At 33.5% G+C, this 19900-nt stretch overlaps 2 protein-coding genes across 9 annotated transcripts in view; one reads left to right on the forward strand and one right to left on the reverse strand.

Annotated features, from left to right (window-relative positions):
* The window catches only part of COG5 (component of oligomeric golgi complex 5), a 345803-nt gene that overhangs the window by 242583 nt on the left and 83320 nt on the right, over positions 1-19900 (reverse strand). The window lies entirely within an intron of this gene.
* Positions 6173-13682, forward strand: GPR22 (G protein-coupled receptor 22). 2 transcript variants are annotated; one of them, XM_070265443.1, is made up of 3 exons: positions 6173-6641; positions 7563-8596; positions 10234-13682. In XM_070265443.1, the coding sequence occupies exon 3, from the start codon at positions 10259-10261 to the stop codon at positions 11558-11560; it is 1302 nt and encodes a 433-aa protein (XP_070121544.1). In that variant the 5' UTR covers positions 6173-6641; positions 7563-8596; positions 10234-10258; the 3' UTR covers positions 11561-13682. The 2 variants fall into 2 exon arrangements, with proteins under 2 accessions (XP_070121544.1, XP_014594404.2); XM_014738918.3 differs by having other exon boundaries at positions 7563-8503.

Consider the following 19900-nt stretch of genomic DNA (forward strand, 5'->3'; position numbering starts at 1 on the left):
TTTGATCAATGAAGCCTTTCCTTGTTAGCCATCGAGTCTGAGTTTAACCTACCCCAAAATGGTGATATTGGGCCAGAGAGTCCCAAGGCATCTATGGGTCAGGTGTTTCATTTTAACAAGACCTTAGCAGCAGGCCTTTTCAAAAGAGGTGCACTTGGTAGCTAGGTCAGGCAGGTGGCACTGCTGTACTAAGAAATGGCCTGAGCACTTTAACAGCCACGAAGCCTTTAACTAAAGCTTTGGTTTTCTGTTCTTTCCTCCTGGGATGATACATCATGCTAGATCAGCCAGGGAGGGGACATGCGGCAGCCCATGAATGGAAGAATCTCCTGTGAACTTAGAAGCATTCACAGTATAAGCACGTAAAAAACGTCAATACCAAATATACATTTGCCAGAGGAAGTCAGAAAAGTACACTGAATAGGCCCAGAGGCTCCACCCACACTTTAGCTTTTCTTGAATCTGAGTAGTTTCCTCCCTGCAGGAACACAGACCAAGAAATTGAACACACACACTAAAGAGTAGCTCTGCACCGATAAGCAAGACTTTGCATTTATATTCAATTTCAAGTGTCTGCCTACTTGGACTCAACAAATGAACTTAGAATGTATTCAGTCTACCCAAAGCTCTGCATCCTACACAAAGCTTCTGTGAAGTCCATCCAGGAGTCGAAATATAATGATGTATACCTGAAATTTATATAATGTTATAAACCAATGTTACCTCAATAAAAACAAAACAAAACAAAAAGCTCTGTATCCTCGTTGCCGACACCTTTTATTTCAGCTCTGGGGAGCCTTTGATTCAGCAGCTACAGCCATACTGCCTTTTGCCTCGGGCCCAGATGCTTGCTGCCTCATTGATGTAATAACATTCTTTCCTCCTCCAGCCTAGAGAGTGAGCAAGAAGCAAATCACCATTCGCACAGCTTCATTTAATTCTACCTCTCACTGCTCAGCCTCTAAAAACTAATTAACAGGTAAGTCATTCGGGGATCTTCTAGCCCATCACTTCAACAAGAGCATTTGCTACTGGAGCTCATATCCCCTAAACTGGCCCATAAGGGCCATTTTCTTTTCTCTTGCATGAAGCCATGTTTCTGTCAACACTACGTCCTTTGCCAAAATTGTCAAAAACTGTGCAAGGTCTAGGATTTTACCCTACTTGTAAGCTACGAAGCTAGGCTGTTTCTGTTACGGATGCTGGCAGAAGTCACAGGATGCCTGAGTCAGAGGCAAAGGACTTTATTACTCTTGACAGAGCAAGCAGTATGAGGATCGTGTCAGTGACAGTTCGCCCTCCCCTCCGAGTCGCCCTGGCAGAGGGGCCTGGGGGACACTCTGTATATAGTGGTTTGCGTCAAGGCCAAGGAACACTGAGCTCGGAAAATTTACTATTTTCATAGCAAGCAGAAGCAAGTCTGCTCTTTGTCTGGGGAGTTATTATTGCATCCCTCAAGGTTGCTACCTTCAAACATAACCCAGAGAAAGGGACTGGGTAAAGAGCAGTCCGGTGTTTGCCTCCCTGGCATACCCAGCAATACCCAGCATGCCCAAGGACATTCAGGATGCTCAGGTCCCGTGGCAGCTTGCTTCTCACAACGCACTCCTGACAATCTAATACCAGAGGTCCTAGGCAGGACAAGAAGGCAAGAGAAGAAGTAAAAATCACACATACTTCAAGAAGTAACCTGTCTCCATTTGCAGACAACACTAATCGTCTATATAGAAAATACCATGGAATTCACAAAAAAATTCACAGGACTAATATATGAGTTTAGTAAAGCTGTAGGACTTGAGGTCAATACACAAAAAACAATTGTATTTCTATACGTGAAAAATAAACAATTGGAATTCTGTTTTAAAAAATTACATGCTACATCAATAGCACTAAAACAATGACATAATGAAATAATGAGGCACAAATCTAACAAAACACGTGCAGGATCTACAAGTTAAATATTACAAAACACTGATAAGTCAAAGACCTAAAAATGAGAGAGACACCATGTCCATAAATTGGAAGACTCAATATTGTTAAGATGTCAAATTTTCCCCAAATTGATCCATAAATCCTCTGCAAGATCGATAAAAGCACAGCAGGACTCTGTGTGGACAGTACTACCCCTAAATGGGGACCAGAAGGTAGCAGTGACTGGAGATAGACTGCTTTATTTTACTAGCACAAAGTCATCAGTGAGTACAGCCTTTAACTATTATTAACAAACTCTTAAAATGCATCCATTTTCCCAAATGGATGCTCCAAGTAGTACCATGGAAATTACTGAGTCTATAGTGGAACTCTCCCATTCTCTGGCTCTACACACAAAGAATGGCAGCCTTCTTACAAAACCATTATGTGTCTAACTAGTTTCAGTAATACACTACTAGTTCATAGACAGCCATTCAGCTACATCTCCCACCAGAACACACAATTCATGACAGCACAGAAAAGAGGATTTACCACAGCTTTGTTAAATATACAACCTAGTTCTTCAATTGACTTGATTTGAGGACACAGAAATCAATTTTATTCTGTGTAATAACCTACAATAGGAGAATTATGAAAAGAAAATGAAGCAACAGGAAAAAAGAGAAACGATTGTGAAAAAAAGTACAAATACGACATAATTCTTTGATAGAAATATTAGAGGAAAATATTAACCAAATCCATAATCTTTAAGGATACAAAGAGGGAAATAAAGCAGTCAAAACAGCCAAAACATTGGGCGGCAGGGATGGTAATAATTTGGACAAGGCCCCAAAGACAACATGCCAACAGTAGGACAACAAACATTAAAAATAGTAATAGTCACAGGGTCCAAAATCTGGGTTTGGATGAGAAAACGGAAAGAAATATTATATATATATTATATTTTATATATATATATATATAATGTAATATATATGATGCTGACAAACGACTTCCAAATACATAGTGTGAAAAATAAAAGTAAAAAATTTTAAACGCCCAACTTAGGTGAGGCAGAGGATGAGGAAGAATGCTTTGAGGAGTTTTTCTGCTAATAGTATATAATTCTGATGTATGTACTTTATCCAATTATAACCAAGTTCCAATTATTTGCTTATACAGATAATGAATCACCAATGTTGTTGACTCTGTACTACCTTAGCTACTCCCCCAAGTGATGGAAGTTTCAGCAGATGGTCCATCTCTATTTTTCTGGTAAAACATTTGTTGTGAAAGAAATATAAAGTTGAGAAGCCAAATGAAATTTCTGAATTGGCTTTAAAACGAAATATCCTTTCTTCCTCTGGCTCCAGTATCAGAAAGAGTTGAGAGGTAGCTATGTTAAGTATTCATTAAAGAAGCACCCTTGAAGCAACACAATTTAAAAGGTGATTTTTCAGCAATTAGAAATTGCTTTTGCAGATCTACTTTGCAAACAGTTTCAAAGCACTTTCAGTCGTGGTTAATTCCAATATTTAACAAAGTTGAATTTTTTTCACCTACAAACTCACAATCATCAGAAATGTAGCATCAGAACTAGACATAAACGGGAGAAGAAGATCTGATATGAGCAGCACAATGTAAATGTGAACAGTACTCTCTCACTTAAGAAAGCAGATGCACAAAATTAAAAATCAAAGCTCCCATATCAGAAATTTTAGGAATTAAAATTCCTATGCAATCAAAACATTTGTAACTAAAAAGAAAAACCCACAACTTGTGAAAAAAGATTTTGATAAAGATATTTGCGGGTTAGATCCGTATCTGTTGCTTAGTTATCATTAGAAAAGTTAAACTGCTTTCCTAGGTTATTGACTAATTAATCTACAAAATTATTTTATAACATACAAAATTTGGTTTTAAATCACCAATTGTAGCATTTTTCAAAATTAGTATCCTATGTGAATACAAAATGTACTAAATGCTCAAGTGTGAAAATCTGTTACTATGGAAATAAGAATCTTGGTGAATTCTGGAATATGTAATTTGATATTTTTTTTGCATGAAAATAATATAATCTGTTTCTCAATCCAGTGGTTTAGATATTTTCATCTTTGTGAAAAACAAAGGAAGTTAGGATTATTCTGCTAAGAAATCAGAGAACCTTGTAATCACTAAACCAATCTGTGGTTTTTAAAAAGAAAACTATATTAAGCATTGTATGCAATAAAAAATAATTGTTGTTTGCAATATTTTACGTATCCTTAACCACAAGTCATTTGCACAGGGAATAAAGAGGAAGGTCCAGACCTGAGCGTTTGCTGTCATTATTTCTTACAGACATCCCAGCATTGGTTTTTTCAGAATAATCTGAAAATAACTTGGAAATACTGTTTCACAGAGAGTTAAACAAAGCACAGAAACATACTTCACAAAAAGAATTAAAGCTATAATGTGACCCAGAGTATGCTTGACTTGCCAAAAGTCCTATAACTAATAAATACTAACTGAACCCAAATCATTCAATTCTAAGTCCCAAGTACCTTTAGAATTTTCCAAAGAGAGAGGGGCCAACCACAGGTAGAGGCGGGTTGCAGAGCTCTAACCCTGGCTCTGCTACTAACTTTCCTGGACTTTTTCAAGTCATTAAACTTCTCTGTGCCTTCGTTTCCTCTACTTCATGGGGATATTTTGAAGAGAAATATAAGCAAACAGTTGAACTCTGGCAGAAAAGCACTGTATGTACTTCACTATGTCAATAATTTCTTGTTCCCACCACAAGTTTCAATTGACACTAATATCTTTTCTCTGGTTTTAGTTTTAAGCTTAAAATAACACTCTGTGTGTGTGTGTATGTGTGTGTGCGCCAGTGCTATCTTTCAACATGGCTGGCATTCTAACAAGATCCTCTGCTCAAACTTTTAAAATGCATGAAAAGTATCATAACATTATAATTCTTAGCATCACCAAAGCCTCGCAACCCAAAGCTGTGCAGAACATTTTAGAAATTCACAACAAAATTTTCCACCACATTACTCTCAACTTGAAAAAACGCAATTCAAAACTCATATACTACTCAGCTGCCCCCCATGAAGTTTAACACTACCAGCAGAAAATTATAAAAATTTTACTGCTTTTAAAAATTATAAAAGAATAGTTCCAATTACAAATTATAAACTTAGCATACATTTTAAAAAATGAAGATCACCAATATTCCTAAAATAATGGAAATATGTAATGCTCAATATGCTAGTAATTCAGGCATTTGCAATGTCTTCTATTTTGTCAACAGATATAGAATCCAGCCACTTTATATACTGAAGTCTAAAAAATTCTCAATATTGAGAATTTATAAGTATTTATAGGTAAGTTAACAGAAATTTCATTTTAAAGTAATACTTTAAGTTAAATACTTATACCATTGTTTTCATTCTTTCAACAGCATATCTAAACATTATTTAGCTTTATAACTTATGAAGACATGTAACTAACTTCCTTTTTCCTTTACCAATATATTTACCCAATAACATGAGCACATAGCTACATATAATACCTAGGGAAGGCACTTCATTAAAAATGCCCAAGTTAAAAACAGAAATAGCCAGTTTAAATAAAATATTATGGCAAATGGTCAGTATATACCTACTGAATACAAAGGTTACCAAAGGTGAAGACTGAGTAGTAATCTCGTAATGCATATGATTAAATCTTTACACACTGAGACTATGCTAATAGCAATGGAATTTTAAAAAAATATTTTAGGGTATAACCACCTTACATCAATCTGATTAATATTTTGAATGAATGAATCCTGCACTTTTAACAGTGTTTAACACCTTGAGTTGTTCACGACAATTTGGAATACACAGAGAAGATGACTTGAATACAAACAAACTAGTTGAAATTCAATGTGGTTCACAGTAAAGATGCAGTGGCTTTCTATTTGTAGAACAAAGACTCTCAATCAAAAACATATATACAACTAAAATATTCTCAAGTGCAATTATCCAGGCTTTAAAAAGAATATATACTTTTTACTATGTAATTTTTTCTTGCTCCCCCTCCACCTCCCTGCATTTTTTAATGTTTGGCATAAGTGAACAACAAACCAGAATAGAAAACACATTTTTAAAAGACTAATGTACTCCTATTCTATTTAAGAGCAACATACAACCGCTTATAAATATAGCCTTTTTAAAAAGCACCCTTATATAAAACAGTGAGGGGAAAAAATCCCTGCTATACATATGAAGCACAGTTTAAGCCCAATACAACTGACCAATCAAAATTAGTGAATGCACTGCATCTCTCTGCAGTGGAGAGAAGCCACAAGGTAGGCTGTCATTCTGCAAAAGCTGCCCAGAACAGACTTTCCTCTGAAAAGCAGTGCCGTTCCTTTTTCGAAAGACTGAATCTAAACGTTGTCTCTGGAGACAAGAAGCCTTCAGTATGTTAAATTACTTTCATTACGTATTTTCAAATTCTTATTGATTGCCCAGTAGGAAGAGTGAGAGACTGCAGCAGGCTCTAAGCAGCACTCCAGGTTCCATACATTAGCAGGACTGCTGAAACAATGGCACAGTACAGACACATATTTTCATTAAGGTCTTTTCCGAAGAGATGTTTATGACCCTCTTCCCCCGGTCCTCTACTAACAAGTGAACAAAATGAATCAATCAAAACTGGAAACGCTTCAACTACATCAAGAATTTATCAAATCTTTAGCGGAGGTAAGATGTGTTCCTTATTATAGTATACAGATGCTTTTGAACCTGTATAGTGGGGTAAAATTACTTTGAAAAATTTCAGCCTAAATTTTAAGAGTTTATTTGCTTAATTCTACCTATTGCTAAACATGTGGGGTTTTTTAGATCTATTTCTTTTAAGTCATGATATACTTTAAATTTAATTTTTTAGGCTGTGATGTTAAATACAAAGAATATTCTTTGTGGCTTCACTATGAAGACATCAGCTTTTAAGTCACTTTGGACATACTAAATATTCTTAATGTCATCAGCACAGTTTTTCTCAAGTGTTGAAAAAATGCTTATATTTCTTAAAAGAACCAGGTTTATAATTTAGCTATTATTTATTACTCAATTTTAGGTTAAGTTTATTACCGTGCATGTTCATTGAAAATTACTTAATTTGCAGTTACATTTTGCATTACCCTCTACATTTCAAGTACATGAACATCTATGGAAATTCACATCTTATCATGGAATCTGTTTTAATCAGCTGAAATTCAAACCATGTGCTAATAAGCAAGCTACAATATTTTACAGCAGGAAATATTGCTAAATTTATTTAAAGAGGGCATGACACTATGTTTAGTGTATGCTAATTGCTCATAATCTCTGAAAATACAGGCTACCTTCTAAAATGAGAGCAGAAATTAGTTTAAAAAACGCAGCTTTTCTTTCAGGATTCTATTTGTAATGTTAACTCTTTATCAAATAACATAATATTTACAATTTTTGTTGGGAAAGAGAATATTTTATTTAAAGAAACCCTTAAATTTATACATAAGCTGTGGTTCTAATAGTACAGTTTGCTTGCTGTGCATGGTGTTAAAATAAACAAAAGTAACTTTCGATTAATTGGAAATTATTAGGAACCCTATTCTTAACCATTTTTTTCTTTTTCACAAGGGCCCACAGCAGCTAATTCAGTATTTACAACTGACAATGTGAAGAATGCATCTGAGCAAGCATCTCCCCAGCCGTCTGAACCACAAACTGCAGGATATTCTTGTAACACATGATTTTAAGACACTAAGGAGTTAAAACCAGAGAATACAGTCTACATTACCACTGGGATATAACACATCGACAGTAATCATCCTAAGAGATGCTATATAAAATAGCCACAAAAAGAAGAACAATATAACTGTAAAAGCCTGAATACAAAATGGTGAGCATTTCTAATGGGGGAGTTGATACTTTAACACACCAGAATCGTGGAGCTACTGATTCTTGAAGAAACAATGAAACAAGGACTGCCAAAAGGGGAATGCCAAACGTATCAGCAAGCTAAATGAAGCTTTAGCAAGTATTTTCTGCACTAAATAATCAGATATTCATACCAATTGATATTACTAAAGGATTTTTCCATCTGAGTATTATGACCAATTATGTATCCTGTTCTAATGAAAACAAACCAGATTAAACAGCAGATGGTTTTTATCAAAAGAACGTGAACCGGACTTACAATATAAAGCAAGTTATGTGATCAAGAAATCATTTCAAAATAATGAGGACTGCTATAGAAACAGACTTACATTTGTAACAAAAGGATGTCTAAACACATTTTAGAAGCTAGAAACCTTATGTTGCCTTTTTGTTTTCACATGTTCTGGAAAATAAAGAGACACCATCATTTATTCCCTCAAAGGGAAACGATTCCTATCATTTGCGGAAGTTTCTCTCGGTTGTGACTTTTTAAGGCAAAACAAACACAAATACTTTGTACTGGTCTTTAGAAATCCATCAGCCAACTAAATCTCACAATTCATGCAGTTGAAGTATTGGAGAGAAATTGAAAGAATTCCTACAGGACATGAAATAAAACACAGCTACTTCACTGTTGTCAGGTAAAAATTCATGTCAAAATTTGTCAATGACATCATGTATCAGTTTGTGAAAAACTAGAGTAAGCCAAAAGGCCCATAAGGCACAGCAAACAGGTAGGTCAGAAGATGCATGCCCCCCCCACACTGCTTAACACTTATGAAAGAAAAGGATCCAGCTCTAGAGGAGAGGCATTTTTCTTAATTATCGTCTCACTTGACATTTCTGCTTTATTTAATTATAAACCTAACCGATGTGATAAAGACCTGAGGTTTTATCTGTCAGTTCAGCAAATCTGGCACATTGAAAATTTTGCATTTTTATAGGATTTCAATCTTAGATAAGACCTTCACTTACTCGAGTATATGCCTGTAGTAATATTTTATGCCAAGTTCAAAAGACATTAATAATGTTATCATTTGTGTTTCTGAACTATTACCCTTAAAATAATATGCATAAATAAAATTGTATTCTAAAACTTGTCAAAGATTACATCAAGTGATAGGTTAACATGAACTCTGAAAATTACTAGCTTTTATAATTTATGTTTGATTATGACTTTGCAGTCAAAATGCTGTACTTGAAATGTGAAATATAGTTGGTTGTATGATTTTTTTATTTTAACTGAATATACTGATTACTGACATTTTAGCCCAGAAAATCAGACATTATTTTTATAAATTACTCTAAGCCTCTCTATATTAAAATATAGATTTGCATGAATTAGTAAGAGTTTTTTTTTTTTTAATTTTCCTCAGATTTATATACACTGGGTGATTTATACAAAAGGTTTCACAAGGAATGTGTAACTTTAAGATTCCTCAGAAAATGGGCTTCAGATACTCCTTTTCCCTAAAATTTCATTTTTTACAAAAAATTGTTTAATCAAATAAAACAAACTGATATATTATTTCAAATCACTTCAAAAATGGCTATTTCTTAATGATACTAAATTTCAATTTTCTCCTTCCATAAGCTATGAGAGGGTGTGGTCACAAAATAAATCATTCATAGGAGTGATCAGTGCTCTTTTACCAAGCCATTACTTTAACAGAATGTCTTTTTCTTCTAGTTTTTATAACATAAGTTTGCTCATTTTAAAGTTCACTGAGCATTTTCACTGCAAAATATGAAATATTTATCATTTGTCTACTTCTGTGGGAAATAACTCCAAATATCCCCAAGCACACTGTTGACTTCTAAATATGAATTTGATCAAGAACATGGACAAAATGATTTAAAACAAACTAATGCTCTCTGCTATTTATCAATCTAAATGATCCCCTGTCCTGTTCATTTGAAATCTCAGGGGAATAATTACACCTACACTAATTATGCTAGAACAAATTAAAATAGCATTTATTTCCCACCTACTCACAACAATTTAAAACGAAATCTTAAAACATTGGGCTAAAATTAGTTTTGCATGGTAGTTTTACTATACAAAAAATATACTGTATCTCAAAAAATAAGCTTGAAAAAGCCAGATGAAGAAAGCCTTTTTAGTATATTAAATAATTCTGAACTATATAGGAGTAATGCCTATATAGTTATCTTCAATGGGAGAAGCTAATTTCCTCTGACATCAAAACAATGCAAGCTTGATGTTTTCTAATTCTACATTTTCCATTAATAGTTCACAAACTTAAAAATTAACTAAGTACACAACTAAAAGATTTTTGCAAAGAACACATGTTTTATACGTCATTTAAATTGCCAAATATCAAATAGTTTATTCTATTTCACTTTCTAGGGAAAAAACCAACTGCTCCAAAAGAATGTGTTTTTCTCCCATTCTGGAAATCAACATGCAGTCTGAATCTAACATTACAGTGCGAGATGACATTGATGACATCAACACCAATATGTACCAACCACTATCATATCCATTAAGCTTTCAAGTGTCTCTCACCGGATTTCTCATGTTAGAAATTGTGTTGGGACTTGGCAGCAACCTCACCGTATTGGTACTTTACTGCATGAAATCCAACTTAATCAACTCTGTCAGTAACATTATTACAATGAATCTTCACGTCCTTGATGTAATAATTTGTGTGGGATGCATTCCTCTAACTATAGTTATCCTTCTGCTTTCACTGGAGAGTAACACTGCTCTCATCTGCTGTTTCCATGAGGCCTGTGTATCTTTTGCAAGTGTCTCAACAGCAATCAACGTCTTTGCTATCACTTTGGACAGATATGACATCTCTGTAAAACCTGCAAACCGAATTCTGACAATGGGCAGAGCTGTAATGTTAATGATATCCATTTGGATTTTTTCATTTTTCTCTTTCCTCATTCCCTTTATTGAGGTAAATTTTTTCAGTCTTCAAAGTGGTAATACATGGGAGAACAAGACACTTTTGTGTGTCAGTACAAATGAATACTACACTGAACTGGGAATGTATTATCATCTGCTAGTACAGATCCCAATATTCTTTTTCACTGTCATAGTAATGTTAATCACATACTCCAAAATACTTCAGGCTCTTAATATTCGAATAGGCACAAGATTTTCAACAGGGCAGAAGAAGAAAGCAAGAAAGAAAAAGACAATTTCTCTAACCACGCAACATGAGACTACAGACATGTCACAAAGCAGTGGTGGGAGAAACGTAGTCTTTGGCGTAAGAACTTCAGTCTCTGTAATAATTGCCCTCCGGCGAGCTGTGAAACGACACCGTGAACGACGAGAAAGGCAAAAAAGAGTCTTCAGAATGTCTTTATTGATTATTTCTACATTTCTTCTCTGCTGGACACCAATTTCTGTTTTAAATACCACCATTTTATGTTTAGGCCCAAGTGACCTCTTAGTAAAATTAAGGTTGTGTTTTCTAGTCATGGGTTATGGGACAACTATATTTCACCCTCTATTATATGCATTCACTAGACAAAAATTTCAAAAGGTCTTGAAAAGTAAAATGAAAAAACGAGTTGTTTCCATAGTGGAAGCTGATCCAATGCCTAATAATGCTGTAATACACAACTCTTGGATAGATCCTAAAAGAAACAGAAAAATTACCTTTGAAGATAGTGAAATAAGAGAAAAATGTTTAGTACCTCAGGTTGTCACAGACTAGGAAAAGGTCTAAGTTTCACCCAAACTCACCTTCAAAAGTTTTAAATTTAAATTGTAAAAAATAAAATTACTGCCAAATATGAGAAAAAACATTTTAAGTATTGGTTATGTTGTAAATTTTCAATGTAAATGTCAAGATTAGATTAGGTCATATATATTCAATTTCTTCATTACTTAATGTATTTGTTGCATGGCAGTTTGTTAAAGTTAATATCATATGTATATTTTGTCAATATTATGTCCATCAGAAGATATTCATGTAAGTCATATTTTCTAAAGAATAAATACATAGCCTTAAAACAGTGTATAACTTTAAAATGTAACTGACACAGTTATCCTTGCTTTTGATTTTTTTATAAAGTGTATTGTTTCTAAGCCACAAACTATGGATATATTTATATGATGACAACTGGAATAGCATTTTGACAGGAACCAAAATTACGGGCTCCAAACAATCAAAACAGTCTAGGATTTTCTGTACCACTATATTACGTTTTCTAGCATAGTCTAATTGCTATAATATTTGATGCATCAGAAATAGTGAACTATGTATGAATCTTTATCCTTTTTGAATGTAGAAAACTGTAGGATTTATCAGGATTTTAAAATTCAGGAACCAAAAGAACAAACAACTCTGTATATGCACACCAAGATAAGGCAACTTTGAAATTCTAGTTTATTATGAAAAAGAGATTGATTTTCTAAGATCAAGGGCACTTTGCCTATAATATACAAATGAACTGACAATAAAAGGAGGGAAGAGAACTAAAGCACCAGCCTCTTTCTTCCCTCCTCACTTTGCTTGAGTCTAAACCAAAGGCTCTGGGTTAACACTGTAAACTGGTACAAACCAGTGCATTAAAATAAACTGACTTGCTAACTTTATTTAAGCTTGACTTTTTGTATAACAGAAGTTAACTATTAAAATCTGAATACAAGGAAGAAAATAAAGACTTTACATCACTGTAGAAAAGCTTAACAAAGCCAACTATTTCTAGCCAAACACATATCTAAAATGCACAGCAACTTTAGGGAAATACAGTTTGCACAATGCTCCTGCACTATCATAATAGCTTCCAAATGTTTCAAAACATAGTTCTACTTCCACTCTGAAAATCATTAAAATGGCAATAAATCTTATCAATTACTTTACACCACTTAATTTAACTTTAAGCATTTTGTGTCCAATCCTCAATTCATGTTCAAAAACTATGAAATTACTAATCCTAACTATAGATATCACGTTTGAGAATCTCATACCAAATATTTTCCTATTGTTACAATCTAGTAATCTATCAATGAGTGCTAATTATCACTGATTCAGAAAAATAGCAATAAGTTATTTAAAGTAGGCAAATACTACCTTATAATTGGTTAGCTGGACAATTTTTTTCTTTTTTTAATACTATATTCACTAAATCAAGTAGCAACTCCTTTTTAAGTAAAAAAAATTTTTATGTCTAATAATTCAATAATATAACACTTTTACATAAATAAATGAGATTCATCCAATCTAGTTTACCGAATACACTAATCCTTGGGGAAAGGAGCACCACGCAATAGCTTGAATTCACTGAGGTTACATGGCAAATTTAATACTGGTTTATTTCTGATAACAATATTAACATAAGATCAAATCTTGGCAAAGGCACAGTTTCCTTCTGTCTTACTTTCCACTCTTTTATGGAATTAAAGGAATGCTTCAATCTGACAAAATGTGCCATAAGCAAGTAAGACATTCTTTGAAATCCTGAAGAGAAATTAAGACTTCATAAAGATATTAAAAAATTTTTCATTCAATAAATATATTTGGCACAAAATATCTCCTAACATATTCATTAAATTTTTTTTAAAAACTAATTTTTACTTCAACTCCTGAGCATGAATTAAAATTTTAATATTTAGTTTTATAACCTAATAAAAATTAGACTATTTTTAGAGTTTTCATATTAAGAGAAAACCTTTTGTGTTTTAAATATTTTTAATCTTCAAGTTTATAAAGCATGCCAAAGAACTCAGTTAAAAAAGTTTTCTAATATATTTGCCTATAACTGTTTTCATGTCCTCTTCTTCTCTGTAATAAGAAATCTAGCAAAATAAGAAATAAAAGGCAAGTATTATAATGTTGCCCTCTAAACTGTTATTATTTCTACAGTTGACACTGGAACAGACAATTAACAAACATTTTTGCCTACCTGTAATGATCTTTCATACAAAAATGCACCCACTGATTTGCAACAAAGAAAATTCCTAGAGAACTTCTAACAGCTTTTTAACAAGTTAAATAGTATATAATATGTAAACTAGAATAATATTTATGTTAAAAGTTCAGCTTTTAAAAACAAGTCACAAATGTTTGCAATTACTGACTTCAGCTTAAACGAGAGAATGAGAAGCTCAGACAAGTTTTCTTTATTAAGTGCTTGTTCTACGAAAAGGTAAAATATTTTTTTTCCTCATGATGACCCCCACCATAACATGTAAATTTTTCACTTTATTTCAAATAATTTTACAAAAAAAGGATTAATGCCAATTTTTCACGTTAGAATGAAAATTTTATATGCAAAGGTACTAGAGACAGTAAACTCAATATGAAATCCTTCTTAAAATTTTATTTTTCTACCCATATGCCACAAATCACAGATGTAGCTATCAATTTCTACAGAGTTAACTGGGTTAAATCTTCAAAACTATAGAAATAAAAACTATTATTTTAAAAACTAACCAAAGATGAACTCAGCAAGTTATGGAACTGTTATTTTACCTTTTGTTTTGTTTGCTAATTTAAGGAAGTTATGATTCTACCAACTAGTACGCAACAGACGACATGTTCAACCTACCATGAAAATTACATTATTTACAATTACCCTTTCAAAATAATTCACTCATAATTCTGTACTTCTCACTTATAGCAAGTCAATTTTCAAGTATGTGTCTATTTTTTATCCCCCAAATAAAATTATAGCAGAATCTCAGTTCTCTGGGCATTAAAAATCAAACTCCTCATTTAACTGAGATTAGACTTAAAGTATAAGGAAACAGGTGCTTAGTAGGGCTTCATTCAACATAGTACTTTCAAGACTACTTTCCAAATTTAAAGAAACTTTTGACTTTACATTAATTAAGCTTTGGCATTCAATTAACATTTGAATTCTTACAATGTAGAAAGCATTATGGCAGATACTCATATGGCAGATACTCATGGGGAACAGTCATTACCCTCAGAGCTTGAAATCTGGAATCAAGGTATTAAAAAGTATGGCAATATCTATTAAGAAAAAGGCAGAATGTGGTAAACGCTATAAAAAAAGTAAAAAGTTCTTAATAGACTTAAGAAGAAAGGAATTATGTTGTATTTAAGAGCAATATAAACAAAAGCATTGCTGAGGAAAGCTACTGAAGCATATTCTGGAAAGTAAATTGTAGTCTTTAGAAGAAAAGGAATACAGTAGTGAGAAGCTGATCCGGTAAGTAAAAAACTGGGGCCAAAAGACAGAAGGCCATAAATGCCAGCAGAGAAATCTGAGCAGGGGATAATACAAGGAGAAACGAGCTACAAAAAAAAATAATAATAATAAAACAGCAATACATAGAAAGAGTTGACTGGGTAAGGCACAGACAATGGGAAGCTGAGAAACCAAACTGTTGATTGGGTAAGACACAGAATATGGGAAGCTGTTGCCATCACTTTGATAGGTAATAAAAGGCTTGGCAAAAAATGTTGGCAGTAGGTCTGCAAAGGAGCATAGAGACATAACAGGCAATGTGAAGGCAGAATCAATAGGGTGAGTCCACTGACCAGAAAGACAACCGGGGTAAGAGACTGAAGAACTAAAAATGAGGATTACCCTCAAGGATGGAAGAACTTTTTAATTATGCTTTGTACAAAGCACGTGGATACCAATTGCAAAAACAAAAAGAATTCCTGGCAAAGCAGAAAATTCAATTAAGTAAAATACATAACATGATTCAAGAATGTTCTAGTTATTAAAAATAATTCAAAATGAAACTTTCAAATTGATGTTTTAAATTATCTACTTTATATTTTGCATACAGGTTTATTCAGTTGTCCACTGAACATATATTTTCTTCTTCAGTAAATTTTTTACTTACAAAAAATTATAAACACTTAATGGAAAAATGCCAAGGTATATAAAGTAAAAAATATAAATATCATCCTTTGCTTTTTTTTCCTAATAAGTTATTATGAATATCCATCCAAATCATTATATACATATCTCCTTCATTCTTTAATGGCTGCATAAAAATAGTTTTTAAAAATTAAAAAACATACAGAAGTATTTCTAAAAAATAATATCGATAAAATAACAAATACTTAAACTTTTTTCTATTATAAGTAAATAGCTTCAGGCTACATTTCAAGATCACTGAAAAAGGTAAGAAAGGTAACTTGGCAAATTTTGAAAAAGTTACTTTTCTAAATGGAAGGAAGAAGCAAGGGGAAAACCACAAGATAATGTATTTCTTTCCTTCTTTTCCACTAAATAATACGAGAAATAAAAAAACTAAAGGAAACTTTAGGCACCTATTTTCTTCACAGTTCAGATGGACATTTGTATGTACTCCTGAATATAAGCCTCCCATGGGACAGCAGTGAACTCGAAGAAGTGAAACATGAGATGACTAATAATAAATGTTAGGGAAAAAAGATTTAGATCATATTATAAAAGAGAAAAATAAGGAGGTAATTAAACATAGGGAGGGCAGGAAAAAGATCTAAAATAATCAGAGATGCTCAGCTCTTAGAGGAATACAAAGAGAACACAGAATTGTGGGTTAGAGTTCACAGAAGGAAACTAAAGACTTTTTCTAAAAAGCATTCAAAACAATGAAAGGAATTTTTCTGAAAAGAAACCCAAGTTTGGTAGACTGGACAGATTAATAATATAATAACATATATTGCATCATAAGAAGTAGAATAAATATTAGAATATTACAATTCACCAAAGTTTGGAACAGAATGGTATAGAGATGTAAAAATAAATGAGAAATTCGGCTTATTACTAATACGAAAGCTATTACTCTTTTAAAGAATATTCATTTTTGCAGGAGAAGAAGAGATCAGCAAACCTCTTCTTGCTCATGATAAAATAGCATGTGAAATAACCCTAAGTATCTCTCCCCTCCATTCACACATTGTTTATAGACCTCAATAAACTGTATCCATGGCTTTCAAGCATGACAGCTTTGTACTTCCACCAGCAAGTGGTAAAAACTGCTGTCATTCCTGTCACTGCCACCAATATCAACTCTCTACCACTATCAAACCCTGAAGCATCAAGTAAGATAAAGGAGGAGAGCTGAGCCTGTTTGGAAATGAGGTCACTTTCCTCACTCTGCTTCCATGAAAGCGATATGTCGTATATTTCTGAGAGGCATTAAGCAAGGCAGCCTACCAAAGCACATCCAAAAATTTTTCAGATTGAAGAGAAAAAGGAGCAAGAAAAGAGAGTAAGGCTATGGGAAATCACTTTCCAATCAGACAGCTATAGATATGCAATACTAATAACAGATGCAAAATGAACAAATTTTAATTTAACATAAAATTTTGTAACTGTTAATGCTAACAAATGAGAGTTCTGGCCATATTACATGTAGACTGTAGGAATGAAAAATATATGGGTTTGGTATATATATCATATATATCATACATGTATATGATGATCTTATATGTATATGTGTATACACATACATATATCAGCCATTCATATTACTCATAATCACATATGTCACATAATGGATACTGGATACACTGTATATTGATTGGATAGAGAAGACAGATATACATTTCACTGTAATATTGTTAATGCCTTAGGACAGGATGAAATGTAAAACATCAAATTTATAGTCTACACTTTAACAGTTTTCTTCCCAATTCTTAAAAAACTGCAGCCTTTCTTTTGCTACTGAATTTTTTCCAACTACCGCTTCTACCACTTGCTAGCAACCTGTAGCTACCTAACTTTATAAAACTGTCTTTAATCCACACAACACAATAATAGCCTGTAATACTAATGTAAGCTTTGATAAAGCTTCCCCAAAAAAGTGTCTGATACATACTAACTGATAAGTAAACATGAAATTGAAAATGAACAATTTTTAAACTTCTTACTCTACTGTATCTTGTCTAGGAGAGTGTGTCTCAAAATGAACCCCATCTAAATCAGAATCCTCTAGGGTGCTTGCTTGAAATGCCAATTTCTGGGCCCCACTTTAGACTTAATGAATCGGAATCTCTGTGGTTGAAGCTCTGAATAATATGTTTTAATAAGTACTCTCGGAAGATCTGCGTCCTAAAGCTTAAGAACCATTCCTGTATATACTGGAAGACACAAGGCACTTTGATACCTAGGTAACAGACATTTAAGGAACTAATAAATGAACACATAGAACCATTCCTGTATATACTGGAAGACACAAGGCACTTTGATACCTAGGTAACAGACATTTAAGGAACTAATAAATGAACACATAGAACCATTCCTGTATATACTGGAAGACACAAGGCACTTTGATACCTAGGTAACAGACATTTAAGGAACTAATAAATGAACACATAGAACCATTCCTGTATATACTGGAAGACACAAGGCACTTTGATACCTAGGTAACAGACATTTAAGGAACTAATAAATGAACACATAGAACCATTCCTGTATATACTGGAAGACACAAGGCACTTTGATACCTAGGTAACAGACATTTAAGGAACTAATAAATGAACACATAGAACCATTCCTGTATATACTGGAAGACACAAGGCACTTTGATACCTAGGTAACAGACATTTAAGGAACTAATAAATGAACACATAGAACCATTCCTGTATATACTGGAAGACACAAGGCACTTTGATACCTAGGTAACAGACATTTAAGGAACTAATAAATGAACACATAGAACCATTCCTGTATATACTGGAAGACACAAGGCACTTTGATACCTAGGTAACAGACATTTAAGGAACTAATAAATGAACACATAGAACCATTCCTGTATATACTGGAAGACACAAGGCACTTTGATACCTAGGTAACAGACATTTAAGGAACTAATAAATGAACACATAGAACCATTCCTGTATATACTGGAAGACACAAGGCACTTTGATACCTAGGTAACAGACATTTAAGGAACTAATAAATGAACACATAGAACCATTCCTGTATATACTGGAAGACACAAGGCACTTTGATACCTAGGTAACAGACATTTAAGGAACTAATAAATGAACACATAGAACCATTCCTGTATATACTGGAAGACACAAGGCACTTTGATACCTAGGTAACAGACATTTAAGGAACTAATAAATGAACACATAGAACCATTCCTGTATATACTGGAAGACACAAGGCACTTTGATACCTAGGTAACAGACATTTAAGGAACTAATAAATGAACACATAGAACCATTCCTGTATATACTGGAAGACACAAGGCACTTTGATACCTAGGTAACAGACATTTAAGGAACTAATAAATGAACACATAGAACCATTCCTGTATATACTGGAAGACACAAGGCACTTTGATACCTAGGTAACAGACATTTAAGGAACTAATAAATGAACACATAGAACCATTCCTGTATATACTGGAAGACACAAGGCACTTTGATACCTAGGTAACAGACATTTAAGGAACTAATAAATGAACACATAGAACCATTCCTGTATATACTGGAAGACACAAGGCACTTTGATACCTAGGTAACAGACATTTAAGTAACTAATAAATGAACACATAGAAGCGCCTCTGAATTCAATTCAGGCCATACTGCCTTCTTAAAAAAAATATTTTTAACCATTCTTCATTTTAGCTAATAAAATTTTAGATAGACGGGATTATATACAATACAATCCAGCAGGACATCTGATTCATAAGGACTAAAATTTTTTTTTTTTAAAGATTTTATTTTTTCCTTTTTTTCCCCAAAGCCCCCCGGTACATAGTTGTATATTCATCGTTGTGGGTCCTTCTAGTTGTGGCATGTGGGACGCTGCCTCAGCGTGGTTTGATGAGCAGTGCCATGTCCGCGCCCAGGATTCGAAGCAACGAAACACTGGGCCGCCTGCAGCGGAGCACGTGAACTTAACCACTCGGCCACGGGGCCAGCCCCGAGGACTAAAATTTTATTTTTTTAAAAGAAATCATATGGGCAAGAGTTTCCTCTAAAAATCATACACCCTTAGAAGATAAAATAATCCCAAATATGAAACACGACACCATAAAGTGTTTACTTTTACTTCACTCGACCAAAATACTGAGTTAATTCTAAAATCGCACAACTACTGTTTCTCATAATGTTATCTTAATC

The sequence above is a fragment of the Equus caballus genome, chromosome 4 (genome assembly GCF_041296265.1).
Source record: "Equus caballus isolate H_3958 breed thoroughbred chromosome 4, TB-T2T, whole genome shotgun sequence".
Classification (NCBI taxonomy): Eukaryota; Metazoa; Chordata; class Mammalia; order Perissodactyla; family Equidae; genus Equus; species Equus caballus.

Excerpts from the sequence above, each read along its gene's own strand:
- GPR22 (XM_014738918.3), top strand. The coding sequence starts at position 8,424 with ATGCAGTTGAAGTATTGGAGAGAAATTGAAAGAATTCCTACAGGACAT. Across the intron at positions 8,504-10,233 it reads AGCTACTTCACTGTTGTCAG|GGAAAAAACCAACTGCTCCA; the intron begins GTAAAAATTCAT and ends TTCACTTTCTAG.